Source organism: Ylistrum balloti, unplaced genomic scaffold (assembly GCF_031769215.1).
Source record: "Ylistrum balloti isolate Yb309-2 unplaced genomic scaffold, AGI_CSIRO_Ybal_v1 Utg370918, whole genome shotgun sequence".
Classification (NCBI taxonomy): domain Eukaryota; kingdom Metazoa; phylum Mollusca; class Bivalvia; order Pectinida; family Pectinidae; genus Ylistrum; species Ylistrum balloti.
In genome coordinates this window covers 171425-189188 of record NW_026782520.1, presented here as the reverse complement: position 1 = coordinate 189188, position 17764 = coordinate 171425, and the positions used below count along the sequence as shown (strand labels likewise).

General features: G+C 36.6%; 1 protein-coding gene across 4 annotated transcripts in view; it reads left to right on the top strand.

The window, feature by feature from the left end:
- The first annotated feature begins 371 nt into the window (after positions 1–371).
- The window catches only part of LOC132559469 (nephrin-like), a 75476-nt gene continuing 58083 nt past the window's right edge, over positions 372–17764 (top strand). For 3 of the 4 annotated variants that reach the window (XM_060224088.1, XM_060224090.1, XM_060224091.1), the window contains exon 1: positions 372–2193. In XM_060224088.1, the coding sequence (XP_060080071.1) occupies positions 2136–2193 (58 nt within the window). In that variant the 5' untranslated portion in view covers positions 372–2135. The remainder of the gene's footprint in view (positions 2194–17764) is intronic. The other variant, XM_060224089.1, reaches the window with a different exon arrangement.

Genomic DNA, 17764 nt, shown 5'->3' with positions numbered 1-17764 from the left:
GCTATGTTGTAATTCATGTGTACCCCCTACAGATGGTACGGAAGCTGGCCTACAAACAATTCAGGCAAGAGTATTTCCTTGGCTTGTCAGATCCCATGTATATTTATATGTAATCTGGAGGATAAGGAAAGGATGAAAAAGTTAGAAATATTCATAATTTTCAGTTTTTCGTTGAATTTCATATGTTATGTGGATTTTTTTGTCTTATCTTGTCCTGTTGCTATATTTAGTACATGGCTGTTATGTAGTTCTCGTTTCTTCTGTTTCAGGCCGGTAGTGTGGGGCGAGTAAGCCAAGAGTCTAAAGACAGAGGTACCTCCGCAGAAAGCTCCACCACTGTAGAACACTGACAGGGGAAAACATGTCGCTGTGTCCTCTGTGATACTCCAGTAGACTGCCAAACTCTAATTTGTGTGACTTGTTTGGTGAATGTGTTGAGGCCGTCTGCCAGGGTTTCTGTACAAAATCATTAATACTGGAAGGATACAGTTGAGTGGTTGTGCACCGCCAGCCAAAAAAACTGGAGGAACATTATTGATAAAGGGAGGTACACTCCTGTGGTAGAGCATCAAACTTGTGTGAACATCAGAAACTTGTGAAGGAATACATTGATAAAACCAATTAGACTGCCATATAGCTGAACCTTCAGACAAACATTAGCCAGTGTGTTGCTGTCAGTCGTAACCTAGGGATTCCTCAAGACTTCTGTCAAACTCGTACCTGGAATTTTCTGTTATTTATAAACCTCAAGTGACTTTAGGAAGTGGTTATAATCGGCTATCTAGTTATAATAGGATAGGCACGCTGACTAATCTGTTTTATCTGGGAGAGTTGTTACTGGAGTTGGCTACGTTGTGTGTAGAAAGGTACAGAGGTAAAAGATAAGTACAGCCAGTGAGGGGAATCGGTGAGCTGGAGCAACACACGTGTGTGCGTGCGGAGTGTACGAAGTACGTACCCTAGTACCTACGATCCAGACTGTTGATATTACTTCGCAAGTATTTCTGGCCTTCTGGTAATACTTTCTCCTGATAGAAGACATATACACATACGAGAGGGTAGAATACCTGACTGGATGGTAACAATACTAATGTAGTAGGTGTTGTATTGCTACATTTCAGCAGAGGAAGGCCAGTCTGTTCAACGGCGGTTCAGTGAGGGACATAAAACATTGGACAGATTTCTTAGCCAGGAGGTGTATTAAATAGAACTTGGATGCTTTAGAAAACTCTTTAGGACCGTGGACTGTATTAATTTGCTCGGAATAGAAGAGAGAGAGAAAAAAAACTGACACCGTTACACTGTTAAAAGATGTGAAGAGATTTAATCGTACCAATGTGGGTTGAAGGCAAACAGTACAGAGGTTTGTCCATAACCCCTTTTTACCATTGACTGGCACACAATTGATTTCTAGGGTAGCTTTTCACTGTGTATTGTAGCGAAAAGTGAAGCAATCGTGAACGGAATAGAAGGATTTTTGTTTTGAATAGATCCGCTGCAATCATGCCGGGGAGTACCTCGGGCAGTGAAAGCTCTCCCCTGCTATCATTATCACAAGTGAAAGGGAAGGGTGTGTAGTTTTTGGCTGCAGAATACTTTTCTTATCGTGCTCGTGTTGTGGTTTTTTTTTTTTTTTTTACAAGAAGTGGGATTCTGTAGAGTTTGTTGTGAGACAGGAAATTAAGGTCTAGATTATGGAGGAATGGATCACGTTCTGACAGGATTCCATGAAACACGTGTGTGGATTTCTAATATTCTTGTTTCGTGCTAACAGATTATTTGTGCTGTATAAATGTTTATAAAACAATACAAATTGTCATCATTTCCTGAGTGGAAGGTAGCAGTGCCAGAAAACCTATTACAATTCATCTCTAGTGATATTTAATTTTCATCAGTTTTCGTTTTCAATTTTGTGTTTTCATTCCAAGGAGGACTTAATCTTTTGTCGGGCTTTGTGTATTTTTTTTCTAAATATCTAATTTGTTTTAAGATTTATACAATGGAAGAGTGATACCTATCTCAATTGTGTTCGACAGGAGCAGAAGGAAACACAATGAATTAGTGCTCTTTTCGGAAAGGTTTACAAGCAAGTTTGGGAATTAAATCTAGCCATCTTCTAAAGAAAATTGTTCATCATGATTGGATTAACGTGGCTTGCACCACTAATCTTCTTAACCGGGAGCATCAGGGAAGGTATGTATCCACAGCTATGTTCTGTAACTCACTGATGCATGTAGTTGATTTCACACTTGAGTGCCTAACTGTTAGGCGGAAATTACGTTGGTAAATAGTCTTCAAATTCTTATCGATGTAATTTCCATAATAAATCTGAAAACGATACCAACGGGACATTTTGAAATGAAAACATAATACCTATTTCAGATATGCATACAATTTTGAAATTGAAAACACAATATCGATAGTGTTTTGGAATTTGCATAATAATTCTTTTATTTAGAAACGAAAGTTTTAGGGTGAAAGATTTCTTCCCTGGACCCGTTTTTAGTGGATAGGTATTAGAATTTGTACCTGTACTCTACATAAGCGTGTGACCTTAACGAGTACAGGTGAGTTTAGGTACACTGACTATTCAGTAATACAAGTATTGGTATTCTATGGTACTCTCAAGGCTATACAAATCAGACGACATACAAATCATTCAAGCGTACATGATGGATAAGTATATCTATAATAAATTTCTATAGGATTATTTTATTTATCAATTTGTCCGTCGTAAAACTTTGAGAGGAGTCTCAATTGATCAGACATTTTACCTTTGCTCACCTGTTCAGGTTGGGAGTTACCTTTGAATAGATTAATTTGTATAACAGAATTCTATTCACCTGTAAGGCTGATAGAAATGATATAAATATCTGTACAGCTTTTGATAGTATCGGGATTTGTTAAAACTGAAAACCTAACAGTTTAAAAGAAACTGGACTAGATAATTACTGTTAAGGTTTATCATACTTATAATTACCTGAGGAATCCTAGGTAAAACCTGCTGATAAAGCATACAATTAGCTGCTCACTACAGGTGAATAAACAGGTGCTAATTGTTATTGATGATAGATTTTTGTAGTTTAGGTTTAAGTGATTGATGTGTTTTCCTCAAAATTATTCGCTGTAAAATTTACAAAGGTATGAGTTATTTTCAATCCGTCACTGTCACAACCTATACATAGTGTTACAGGTAAATTCAGGCGGAAATATTGACAAACAACTATAAAAATTTAATGGGAGATTTTGCTATTCACTGAAGGTTTAGATTTTCACTTTGATGTTTAAAAGTTTGGTGTGTGTATTGTCATTGCAAAGAACTGGTAACTCATAGGTAAAGATCGTCATGGTGATGTCAGGTGTGTGTCTGGGGAGGGGACAGGTAATATATAGGTAAGGGATCGTCATGGTGATATCAGGTGTGTGTCTGGGGAGGGGACAGGTACTATATAGGTAAAGGATCACCATGGTGATCTCAGGTGTGTGACTGGGGACGGGACAGGTAATATATAGGTAAGGGATCGTCATGGTGATATCAGGTGTGTGTCTAGGGAGGGGACAGGTAATATATAGATAAGGTATCGTCATGGTGATGTCAGGTGTGTGTCTGGGGAGGGGACAGGTAATATATAGATAAGGGATCGTCATGGTGATGTCAGGTGTGTATCTGGGGAGGGGACAGGTAATATATAGGTAAGGGATCACCATGGTGATGTCAGGTGTGTGTCTGAAGAAGGGGAAGATCCACATGGTGAACTCTGTTTGATAATCGTGACACATCTGTCTTTGTCAGGTAAACCTTCTTACTGATGATGTTCAGAAAATTTTATCTTGTGATTTCCTGATGGAAACGACTATCTGTATGTGTCTTTGCGCTGTTTGATGTGACTTGGTGTAATATCTCTACACATACAAGATATATTGTCTACACATTCCCTGCAGAGATACTTTACACTTACATATTCTTGTGCCTTTAGGTATGTCAGTTATCCCCTCCACATTCTGTACAGTTAGCTAACACAACAAACATACAAAGATAACCAGGTCACTTTCACCACCGTCAGTTCATTATCCATCATACATTCTTGTCTAGTATCATTCTTCTTTTTTTCTCTCATTCCTTTCTCTCTTTCCCTCTCTGCTTCCCTTCAACTTATTTTTTTTATCTGTCCAGGTTTAAGGAGATTTATTGCCCGTGTTAGTATCAGCTTTTTTGGTCTTGTTTGCAGATCTTCTACCTCAGTTTTCAGTTCTTTTTGTACAAGTTTGTTGGACTTTGCTCTAAAGACATGAAATTATTTGTTCTCAATTTAATTAGACAGTTTTGCTTGATGCAGTCCGATGGAATGTTTGTTTTCATCCTTCACATTCCTGTTTGAGATCACAGCTTTTAGTAAAATTCAATATCAGGCTGTCTTCATCGCTACAGATACCTGGTTAAGACTTCTTATAATTAATGTTCCAGTATTGGGTGTGTTTGTTGTGGTGTTGAGCTGACAATCAAAAGTAGTCAGAAATTAATCAATTAAGGAAATCAAGCCAATTATTGAATGCCAATATTACTGAGACAAATCATAGCAACAATTCAGGTTTTACTTTGAGATCTCAGTCAGATATGCAGAGATCAAGTATGATTCTTGTAAAATGTTGTTCATTTAGAGGTCATTGAGAACTGAAGTTGTAGCCTGAAAAATAAATTTATCATTTTGGGATCAATTTATTTCAGTAATTCCTTTTCAATTTTATTGCTGGAAAAATGAGTCTCACAATGTAAAATTCAAATGGTTTCAGAAATTCTACAAACCCCATCAAACTGTAAGAGTACAGGACTAGCATGCATATTTATCACTGATCATTGATATTCATTAAGTATAGAATACAAATACCACTATAATCAGATTCAAAGTTTCTAATAAACATTAATTAAAAGATCTGCAATATTTTCAATGCAAAGAAACAGAACATTCAACTATCATGCAGATGATTGTAATGGATAATTGATTGGTAATGAGTTGATGAAACTGATTCTGATCATTATTGTGTTGTTCTTGGCACTTGTTCTTTGGTCGAGGTAGCAGTTCAAATTTTTGTGTGTAAAACAAATTTTCAGATGTTTTAGATTAGCTTAACTTGTGAAATTCTACTTTTATTAATTTGAAACGGTTTGTAACAGAAGGCAAGATCATCCCTGCCGTTTTCAGTGTAGTCCTGATAAATCAGCTGTCTTTGATCATTTCTACCATCCTTTTCTGTAGACTGTGTAATAACTAATGTTAGCCATGTCAACATCCACACTGAGTAGGACATTTCTGTTCGGTAATAATATAACTTATGTTGAACTTTACTCAAGGTCATATCCAAAGGTTGTTGTTTTAATACGACCTTCAACTTAGGTTTGAAATTCACTGATTTATTATAAAGTATTCAAAAAGTTGGTTGGTTTGGTTGGTTGGTTGGTTGGTCAGTCTGTCAGTCAGTTGGTTGGTAGGTTGGTTGGTTGGTTGGTTGGTTGGTTGGTCAGTCTGTCAGTTGGTCAGTCTGTCAGTTGGTTGGTTGGTCAGTCAGTTGGTTAAGTTGGTTGTCGGTTGGTTGGTCGATCAGTTGGTTAAGTTGGTTGGTCAGTTGGTCAGTCTGTCAGTTGGTTTTTGGCTGGTTGGACAGTTGGTTGGTTGGTCAGTCTGTCAGTTGGTTGCTTGGTCGGCCAGTTGGTTGATTGGATGGTCAGTTGGTCAGTTGGTTGGTTGGTCAGTCAGTCAGTTGGTTGGTTGGATGGTCAGTTGGTGGGTTGGTCAGTCAATCAGTTGGTTGGTTGGTCAGTTGGTTGCTTGATCGGTCAGTTGGTTGGTTGGATGGTTAGTTGGTTGGTTGGTTGGTCAGTTGGTTGGTTGGTCAGTCAGTCAGTTGGTTGGTTGGATGGTCAGTTGGTTGGTTGGTTAGTCAGTCAGTTGGTTGGTTGGTCAGTTGGTTGCTTGATCGGTCAGTTGGTTGGTTGGATGGTTAGTTGGTTGGTTGGTTGGTCAGTTGGTTTGTTGGTTGGTCAGTTGGTTAGTCGGTCAGTTGGTTAAGTTGGTTGGCAGGTTGCCAGGGTTTTGTTTCTCCGACTCTTTCTTTGACTACATCTTGTCACATCAAGGAACTTCAACGCTATCAGTACTAATTCTTAGTAATTATTTCATGTTGTCCTTATCTAGGATAAAACCTGTCTTGTTTTAAGCTGTTCATTTTTTGTATTCGTTAAAATGCTGATTTCCTGAAAGGAGAGTTAGGCTAAATGTCTGAAGTTAATCTACATCAAGGGAGATAACCTCGTGTGTTATATCTATATGTACTTTGTGTCGTACATAGCATTCATTCATTTAAGATTATTTACAAATGACTTCCTCTTAACACAAAAATGCTTTGAAGTTTTATCTTGTCTGCTAATGGAAGTTAGTTTAATGATCTGGCTCTGTAAACGGAGGTGCATGTACTCTTTGTTAAGTCTTTTTCTTATTGGACTAAAACCTGGGGAGATTAGTAGACAAGAGGTGTAAAGTGGACACAACGTTAGATACTGGTGCTTGTTGTAGAATAATTGATTGAGTTAGCCGTGCTGTGAGAGTTGGTGATCTGTATGGTGTCTACAATGCTTTAATGAAACAACATTGGCTTCTCTTGATTGTAGTTTATGTTGGAGGTTTTTACTCTGTGGTACAATCCTTATGCTGCTTATTTAGATAAATGATGGACTGTGAAAGGGACACCAGGACTGTCTAATAGTCTCTTAGTGTAATGGTCATCGACCCGCAAACCTCAATATAGTACTCCTTCTGTTAGTATAACGGTCAGAAACCTAGAGGAAAATATTTATGTAAAGCTGATTTATTTTACAACAATTGAGAAACAGGCTTATGGCTAATGTTGATCACTGTTGTAAGTCTGGTTTGAAGTGGAGGAGGGTCTTACTGTTGGGAGAAATCACAGTACAGAGAGAAAGCCCACCATGTTGGGCAGATGATTTTAAAAAAAAATTTTCAAATTTGATCAAGGAATCAAACCCCGAACACTTAGTCAAAAGACAAGTGTGATACCACTGCACCACCTGACCATATGCACTTTTGAAACCTCAAAGTGATGATCTTAAATGATAAAATGATCCCTAGCTGGATATCACTGTAATAATGGTCTTCAACCCTAATATAATGATTAGATTTCTAATATACAAATATTTCCACTCACTTTAAAGGTGTCAGTACACCATTTCTTCAAAGTAGGATTCCGACTGATTTTGACGTATTAAGCAGTGAATGCTTTCAACTCACCTGTTGAAAATGATGAAGGAATTGCTATCTATATATCTCGATATATCTAGGATGCCGTGCCAGGGTAATTGTATATGACCTCTGGAGATCCAGGTCAGTAAAATGCTTGAATGTATTGGAGAAGAGGAAGATGTTTCCGTTAATGAGAGGAAGGCTGGAGAAGTTGGTTTCTGATTATCGGGGGTGAAAATCTTCTCATCATTACAGAAGTCAGGGTTTTAGAAATATAAGAAGATGGATCAGAGTTATGGCAAGATTTTATGGAAGTTTTGGAATAACTGTAGTAATTATGTAGAGGTTTCAGGGTTTTTGAAAATGTTGTATGGAAGTTTTGGAGTTTCTGAGGCCATGTGTTTAGGTTTTAGGACTTTGTGTGAGTTTTATAGCTTATCTGAAGGTTTTCAGGTAGTCATATAAAGTTTTAAAGTTTTTGAGGTCACCTATATCTGTTTTCTGAATTTCAAAGGTTGTTGTTTGAAGGTTTAAGGGTGTTTTATTGTTGTTGTGAGGAGATTTTGGAGTTTTTTAAGGTCAGTTGTCGAGATTAAGGAGTTTTTGAGAATATTTTGGAGTGTTTAAGGTTGTATGTGGAGGTTTTGGAGTTTGTGAAGTATACCCCTCGTGTGTGGAGATTAAGCAGATTTTTAGGATGCTTTGGGGGGGGGGGGAGGGATTTGGAGTTTTCTGGGAAAGTGAAGTAGAGATCAGATGGCAGTGTTGATGAATCAGATCAATGCATAGAAAAATGTGAGGATTTTGTGATAAAGATTCTTCCTCCTGGTGTACATTATGGTAAGGTTTATTGGCAGTTAGAGAATATAAAACTGCTCTAAAACATTTATAGACCAGGAGTTCTGTGTCAGGGAGGATCAACACTGCACATTCAGGCAACCATAGAAAACCTGAACAGATATTGATGTTTAGAAGGATAACCTGTAAATAGATTGTTGTAGAGAAGGATTACCTGTACACATGTTGTTGTAGAGAAGGATTACCTGTACACATGTTGTTGTAGAGAAGGATTACCTGTACAGGTGTTGTTGTAGAAAAGGATTACCTGTACACAGGTGTTGTAGAGAAGGATTACCTGTACACATGTTGTAGAGAAGGATTACCTGTACACATGTTGTTGTAGAGAAGGATTACCTGTACACATGTTGTTGTAGAGAAGGATTACCTGTACACGTGTTGTTGTAGAGAAGGATTACCTGTACACATCTTGTTGTAGAGAAGGATTACCTGTACACATGATGTTGTAGAGAAGGATTACCTGTACACATGTTGTTGTAGAGAAGGATTACTTGTACACATGTTGTTGTAGAGAAGGATTACCTGTACACATGTTGTTGTAGAGAAGGATTACCTGTACACATGTTGTTGTAGAGAAGGATTACCTGTACAGGTGTTGTTGTAGAGAAGGATTACCTGTACACATGTTGTTGTAGAGAAGGATTACCTGTACACATGTTGTAGAGAAGGATTACCTGTACACATGTTGTAGAGAAGGATTACCTGTACACATGTTGTAGAGAAGGATTACCTGTACACATGTTGTTGTAGAGAAGGATTACCTGTACACATGTTGTAGAGAAGGATTACCTGTACACATGTTGTTGTAGAGAAGGATTACCTGTACACATGTTGTTGTAGAGAAGGATTACCTGTACACATGTTGTAGAGAAGGATTGCCTGTACACATGTTGTTGTAGAGAAGGATTACCTGTACACATGTTGTTGTAGAGAAGGATTACCTGTACACATGTTGTTGTAGAGAAGGATTACCTGTACACATGTTGTAGAGAAGGATTACCTGTACACATGTTGTAGAGAAAGGATTACCTGTACACATGTTGTTGTAGAGAAGGATTACCTGTACACATGTTGTAGAGAAGGATTACCTGTACACATGTTGTTGTAGAGAAGGATTACCTGTACACATGTTGTTGTAGAGAAGGATTACCTGTACACATGTTGTTGTAGAGAAGGATTACCTGTACACATGATCTAGAAGATAAGCATTACAAGAACACATGTTGATGGAGAGAAGGAGTACCTGTACACATGTTGTTGTAGAGAAGGATTACCTGTACACATGTTGTAGAGAAGGATTACCTGTACACATGTTGTTGTAGAGAAGGATTACCTGTACACATGTTGTTGTAGAGAAGGATTACCTGTACACATGTTGTAGAGAAGGATTACCTGTACACATGTTGTTGTAGAGAAGGATTACCTGTACACATGTTGTTGTAGAGAAGGATTACCTGTACACATGTTGTTGTAGAGAAGGATTACCTGTACACATGTTGTAGAGAAGGATTACCTGTACACATGTTGTAGAGAAGGATTACCTTTACACATGTTGTTGTAGAGAAGGATTACCTGTACACATGTTGTTGTAGAGAAAGATTACCTGTACACATGTTGTTGTAGAGAAGGATTACCTGTGCACATGTTGTAGAGAAGGATTACCTGTACACATGTTGTTGTAGAGAAGGATTACCTGTACAGGTGTTGTAGAGAAGGGTTACCTGTACACATGTTGTTGTAGAGAAGGATTACCTGTACACATGTTGTAGAGAAGGATTACCTGTACACATGTTGTTGTAGAGAAGGATTACCTGTACACGTGTTGTTGTAGAGAAGGATTACCTGTACACGTGTTGTTGTAGAGAAGGATTACCTGTACACGTGTTGTTGTAGAGAAGGATTACCTGTACACGTGTTGTTGTAGAGAAGGATTACCTGTACACATGTTGTTGTAGAGAAAGATTACCTGTACACATGTTGTTGTAGAGAAGGATTACCTGTACACATGTTGTAGAGAAGGATTACCTGTGCACATGTTGTTGTAGAGAAGGATTACCTGTACAGGTGTTGTTGTAGAGAAGGATTACCTGTACACGTGTTGTTGTAGAGAAGGATTACCTGTACACATGTTGTAGAGAAGGATTACCTGTACACATGTTGTAGAGAAGGATTACCTGTACACATGTTGTTGTAGAGAAGGATTACCTGTACACATGTTGTTGTAGAGAAGGATTACCTGTACACATGTTGTTGTAGAGAAGGATTACCTGTACACATGTTGTAGAGAAGGATTACCTGTACACAGGTGTTGTAGAGAAGGATTACCTGTACACATGTTGTTGTAGAGAAGGATTACCTGTACACATGTTGTTGTAGAAAAGGATTACCTGTACACATGTTGTTGTAGAGAAGGATTACCTGTACACATGTTGTTGTAGAGAAGGATTACCTGTGCACATGTTGTTGTAGAGAAGGATTACCTGTACACATGTTGTTGTAGAGAAGGATTACCTGTACACATGTTGTTGTAGAGAAGGATTACCCGTACACATGTTGTTGTAGAGAAGGATTACCTGTACACATGTTGTTGTAGGGAATCTCCTTGAAGTACCAAAGCATTGTGATGCAAAGCCTTGTATTGTAGATATACATATTTGACCTTAAACTGCCTATATGTACATTACTTACCTAAAACATTCAATATTGATAAACTATATTCAATAAAAATCGTTGTAGACAAGTTACTTTAAACATTTAAAAAGCTGTACATTATTGTGAAGAAGAATATAATATCTTCCAGTAGAACCTGTGTAATCAGTCCTCTGTCCATTGTAAACAAAATGTGTGACAACACATTTGCCTTTCGCCCAGTCGATCGGGAGTCCATGATTTGACAGGAAAAAGTGTCACCTGCCTGGCCACACAGGTGTCCTCCAGGTATTCCAGTTTCCTCCCACAGTTAGACTCCCCAAGGTGTCCATCCAGGTTAACGAGTGATTGAGTTGAGTTATGCTTGCTCCATAATTTTTGTAAAATAAATAACATTTAATAACTCATTCTCAAATTCTAAATAAAAATTACCCTGCGGACTGATTAGTGTGAATTGTGAAAAATACTTTCTTTTGGTTTTAATAGATACATATTATCTAGGAAATATCGACATTAATGGATATTGATAAACATTGTTATGTTTTATCAGGTATAATAGTTTTATGTGATTAATCAGAATTCGGAAGGCTTCCAGTAATTATACTGTTATAACACTATTATAGATATCTAGGAACAGATGTCACACAGCTAAATGTATCAATGTCTTCCAAACGTTACCATTTTTATCCTAAAACCCATTAAACTCTCTCTGTTTTATCTTTCTTTTGGTTGCCACAGTAATTTAATAATAGAAATTTTTTTTTTTGTAATTTGTCACCATGCCATATAATCTTATTGTGTCTGTTGAAATGAAATTTCAATTTTGAGAAAATAAAAATGTATCTAAATTCAAATGTGATTAACTCACGAACAAAATGTTCGGAAGTAAATATTTCATGTAAAATTGTGTTACTTGTGTCTTCACATTACTGGTTACAAACCAATGGTATCTGGGATGCCCAGAAATGTAGGATCCTCACAGTGTTTGCCTCCCATGGGGACTTGCAGTTTAAAGTGCAGTACCCCTGCAGATCAAGATATTTGTTTAGTACTGCTCTATTTTGGCAGTAGTTAACCAAGAAATAACACACTGATGGTGCTATCATTCCAACTCGCCATAAATAAGTAACAGAACAGGAAATGTTACAGTCTGAGCTTGGCAAGATTTTACCTGTCAAGACACAAAATTGTAACCGCCTGGCAGTAACAGTCCAAGTCAAGTCAATGCTTGTGTTTCAAACACAGTTACATCTGCACTGAATTCAAACACAAAGAAGAACATTGAAAGTTGTTTTGACGTCTGTATCATATGAATGACACAGAAAAGACAAAAAAGTATCTAAAATGACTATTCTGGTAGGGTTAATGGTTTTTGTTATAGAGATTATCAATAGGTCAGGTAGTAATAGTGCCACTACTGACTAAAGAAAACCTTGACAGGATGCCCAGTCACTCTGTTCTAAACAGGGATGAGGGGGTCCATAGTCTAGCCCACATTATGTAATCCATTTTTTTTTTTTTTTATTTGACAAAGGGTAGGCATACCAACTTTCTTCGGATAGTTCATTGTTATTACATTATGTACATTGGAAGATTGCAAATTTAACAAGTCTTCATTCTTGTTGCCATTTCTTCACACAATTTTCCACCTTAGTGTATGTAGGATTATAGAACTGCAGAAAATATTTGTTGACTCCATGATGTAAACTGTTAGTGTTAATTCCTTTCACAGTGGTCATTGTCTAATGAAGGTGACAGATTTCTGATAGTCATTGAAGCAGCACACATTAATAACTGGTTGTATTATCTACTGTAAAGAAGAATACAGTGAAACCCTCTTAATGTCATGTCTGTTAATATCACATTCCAGTTAATATCATGTTTTCTTGAAACACTGATTTTTTTTCTTATATATTCTGTATAATCCAATATCTGATAATGTCACTTATTTTCATGTGGGTAACCCTTAATATCACTTCATTTTGCCGACTATCACAAAAAAAGACACAGGGAAATCACAGGTAAGTGAGGACAGGATCTATGGATTAATGACTGAAGGGTCATACGTCACGCCTGGACATGTAATGTAAATATTGACAGTGATGGTCACTTCCCTACTGGTCAGCCTTGTGAATCCCAAACAATAAATTGACCCGCTTACCTGTAAGATCCAACTAGTGTTGAAATGCCTTTTAAACCTGTATCACTTGGAACTTGTTAGGATGAAACCAATGTTGGAATCCGTGCCATGCTGCTACGTTTGCTGACTTGTCCGACGTGCTGCCAAAATTTCTTGAAAACAAGTCTTTAGTATTCATACCAGGATCAATTTCAAAACAAATAAGTTGATTTTGCAAAAGACATTTAAGAAAATAATCAACCATGAACCATAATTTACGATAAATTGTTTGTTTTGTTTCTTTTTACAATGACCTATGGGACAGCAACCTGCGGCATGTGAATGTTGTCATTACAGATGTCACCATAATGAGAACACATTTCCGATACAAAGCTTGAAATGCTAAAATAACCAATTTGAAATTCAGGTTTCACAAATTGAAGTTGGATTAGGCCTAATTGAGCATAGAAAATTATAACATGTGCCCCGACAGTCTTTGATGATATCATAATCATTTTCCTCAGAGGATTCGTTCAGGGTGAATGTGTATGTATAAAATGAAGATTTGGAACACAGTTGGTCACGATATCAGCATTTCGACATTTTAATATTTCTTCAAACCATTTATTACTTAAATTACGGTGAGCACTGGTAAGAAGACAGTAAAATGTTCTGGAATGGGGTTTTCCCTATGCCGTCTTTCACAACATCTGATTGGCCATTAAAAATAACTAATAATTTAACAGCCAATGAAACGGCGTTTCAAAGGTGAACAGTTCACACTCTTTTGGCTATGCTCGAGTTGTGATAATCAGAACACATTTTTAATTGAAGTTGCAGATATACACATGAATTATGTCATGATCGTTTACGATCATTTATGACAGCAATTTAGATATTTCAAAGAAGTAATCAAGAAAAAAGTTAAGGAAAATCACTGTTCTTCTCAGAGAAACAAATCAAATTACAAATTTATTGTCTTCAAACAATTTCTGTTTAAAATAAATCAGTCTGGGGCATCAGAATATGAACCTCTGGTTAAGACATCCAGAAAAAATATGTCAACTGTTAATGTCACATTCCATTTATTAGCACATTTCCCCCTTCGATAGAGAACATGATATTAAGCGGGTTCCACTGTATAAACAATAAGCTATCTGAGAATATCTCGGTGATTGTCATGTGATTATAATGGATGTTCTACCAACTAAGCTGCTGGGTCATTCTGCCATTAACTGGTTTATTCCATATCTGCTGCGTTTGTCACTCCCTGAGGAAATTCAAAGAACTCAAGTTATCTTATCAGTTACTACGCTGGCTGTTAGAGGAAAGTATAAAAATGTATCAAAATTTGACCCTGAAACAATTACACTAGACTACCACTCTAACCAAGAGTTATCCCCCCTTTGTAGAAATAATTTGACAATATAAAACCATTATGCTATTGAGAACACTATTAGTGAAAGCTACAATGGAACCCACTTACTGTGATAGATCAGATAATATGATATCCTTACTTGTTAGGATATAACCCTGTGTTAATATGATATTTTCGAAATATGGAATTGAGTGTTTCCATTTTATCACTGATTCAATATTAACATGTTTTAAAATGGTATCTTGCTGCACTGAATTGTACAACTCCATCCGCAGGTTTTGTTTCGTGAATAAAAATTTTTCTGTCGATATTGTTAATGCTTTATGGTGAATTGGTGAGCTCTCGAGCAGGGAAATTAATGGTGTCTAGTTCTGCTTGTGGCTGAATGTTTTACAAAACTTATTGATAGAACAAATTTGCTTTCATTTCACATGTAACGGGGGAATCTAAAATTTAGTGGATGCATCTAAAATTCTTTTCAAAATTTTAATGGTAAAACATTTAAATTCTATTTCATTTCACTTACTTCAAATAGCAGATTTATGAATATTGATAAGGAAATGGAGATAAGCGTTTGTATCCTTGGTAACAACCATAGCGTTGGAGCGTGCCTTACAATAGACTCTTAAAACGACAATCTCCTCGACCCATCAGCTACGTCAAGTCACTCTTACAAGGATATAAACATGTTTCATACAATACTAATTCTCAAAGCAGTTATATCTCCACAAATGTCTAAATACGAATGGGCAATTTATAGCGCAAGGTTTGAATACATTTCAAATATTGTGGAAGAAAGTTATGGATTTGTATGAGAATTTATCAACAATTTATGGAAGTATGCGTCAGATGAATCGAGACATTTGCAACGTGATGCCGTGGACTTCCCCCCACATAATAGACTTAAGCAGTCTTAAATCAAATTCACATTTTAATGTAAGAGAGAATATATTCCTTTGAGGAATGTATAGTAGTATTTGAATTAGACTCTTTATACGAATTTAGGGAAATGGTTTTACAATTTGATACAGATATACTAGGGATGTGTGACTTCAGTGTAAAGACGACACCTGTAAGTTAAATTACACTTATTTACTATAGTGTTTTTACACGTATTGGGAACAAAGAAAGGTTTTTATAAATACTTAAGGATATAAGAGACATGTAACATATTGTGACATATTCTCCTTTACTAGAGAGCTCCACACATAAAACCTGTAGAATACGTATTTTGTCAGTGGTAATGTATACTTTAGGTTACAAGGGAGAGACAACTGTAAGTATCCTGGAGGATAACAGCTTTATGTAGAGTGTTTTATTATATCAACAAATAATGTTTTTGTGAGTTTGTCAATATTTTGCCCCCCACCCCCCACCCCCTCCCAACCCCAACCCCCCAAAAAACACTTTGCTAGTCAAAAGTTTCTGTTTAGTCTTCAATTTTTTTTTATTTCCTTGTAAAAAATTAAGCCTACAATGAAAAGTAAAGCTTTTCAAAGACTCTGAACAGTATTTGCGGACAAGTCATGTGTGATGCTCGTCCTTCTGTCCATCCTGTTTCTTTTCCAGATGCTTTCCTCCATATGATGGCATATTTGTGTAGCTACTCAAAGCTTTGTTAGACTTAATCAGTGGTCTTTGAAAAATTTCCATTGTTGCAACAGAATAAACAAGCACTTTCATACAAAAAATTGACACTTGAAGATTATCAACCTGACCTGTGTCTACAAATCTATGGCTGTTAAGAATGTTAAGCAGCAATTTTGGGGGAAAAAGTATCTTCTTTAAATGTTCATTGATTTGAATGTCAGAAGTTTGAATTACAAATACTATGCACTCCCTGATGGTGTAAGACGAAGGCATGAGTACAAATCTTGTTGGTGATATGCTGAATGTAGGAAGGGATATCCGGGTTCATCTTTGAGGCAAATAATAAACACAGAAGTGCAGCTGAGGTGTTTTTCCAGCTATATCCTTCACTGTATCGCTTCACGACTTTTTCAGTAACTTTCAATTCAAGTTAAATCAATACTGCTTGTTTAAATTTTCTTGTACTTTGGGGTCTAAAATGTTCCTGTTTAAACTCGCCAAAATGACTTATATCCCCCTGAAGTGTACTACTGTGATAGAGACAAAGGAAAATAACAGAATTACCCTGTTGTGATACACATTGAAAGCCTAGTTACACTGACTTTTATTTTATGCAGGATTTCCGAAGAAATTTTCTTCTTAAATTAAAACCAATATGTGATAACTAAACATGTTTTAAAGTACTTGTATTATCCGATAAAAGATAGCGAAAAGTTCAATACAGCTAGACGGAAAATAATTGTAAGAAAATGAAGTTTGAATTTTTTTTTTTTTAAGAAGCCTGTAAATGTTATGAGTACATGTGTACTGAGATAAGTAGTAGCTAGGTATTTATTGTAAGTGATTTGCTGCCAAGTCGAAGGCAATGTTGATACGTGTAAGTAATTTCAGTTTACTAGTCGTTTTTTCTTGCTAGGTTAACAGTGCATTGTGTCCCTTAGAGTTTTATGTCTATGTCAGTGTTTCAGTATTATTAGGGTGGGTTACACTTTTAATGTACAAACACATATATCTCATCAAACGCTACATGGCTTCAATCTCCATTCTTTTCATCTCCATCATGTTTCTATAACCACAATATGGACATTCTCATACATCAATTGGTCAATGTCTGCGTTACCATTTTCAATGTTATGTTAATGAATATTCTTACTTGTAATCTGATCAGGCGTGATGAGACAACGTCTTTATAAACGTAAGGGGTATTAGGTTGTCTAATACAGCGTCTTTATAAACCTGGCTTTACTGACATCAAGGAAGACAGGAATATTAGAACAGATAACACAGGATCAACCTGACTTTACTGACATCAAGGGAGACTAGAAATATTATGTCAGATATGACATGATAAACCTGACTTTACTGACATCAAGGGAGACAGGAATATTATGTCAGTTAAGACAGGATAAACCTGACTTTACTGACATCAAGGAAGACAGGAATATTAGGTCAGATAAGGCAGGATAAACCTGACTTTACTGACATCAAGGGAGACTAGAAATATTAGGTCAGATAAGGCAGGATAAACCTGACTTTACTGACATCAAGGGAGACTAGAAATATTATGTCAGTTAAGACAGGATAAACCTGACTTTACTGACATCAAGGGAGACTAGAAATATTATGTCAGTTAAGACAGGATAAACCTGACTTTACTGACATCAAGGGAGACTAGAAATATTATGTCAGATAAGACAGGATAAACATGACTTTACTGACATCAAGGGAGACAGGAATATTATGTCAGATAATACAGGATAAACCTGACTTTACTGACATCAAGGAAGACAGGAATATTAGGTCAGATAACACAGGATAAACCTGACTTTACTGACATCAAGGGAGACTAGAAATATTATGTCAGATAAGACAGGATAAACCTGACTACTGACATCAAGGAGACAGAAATATCAGGTC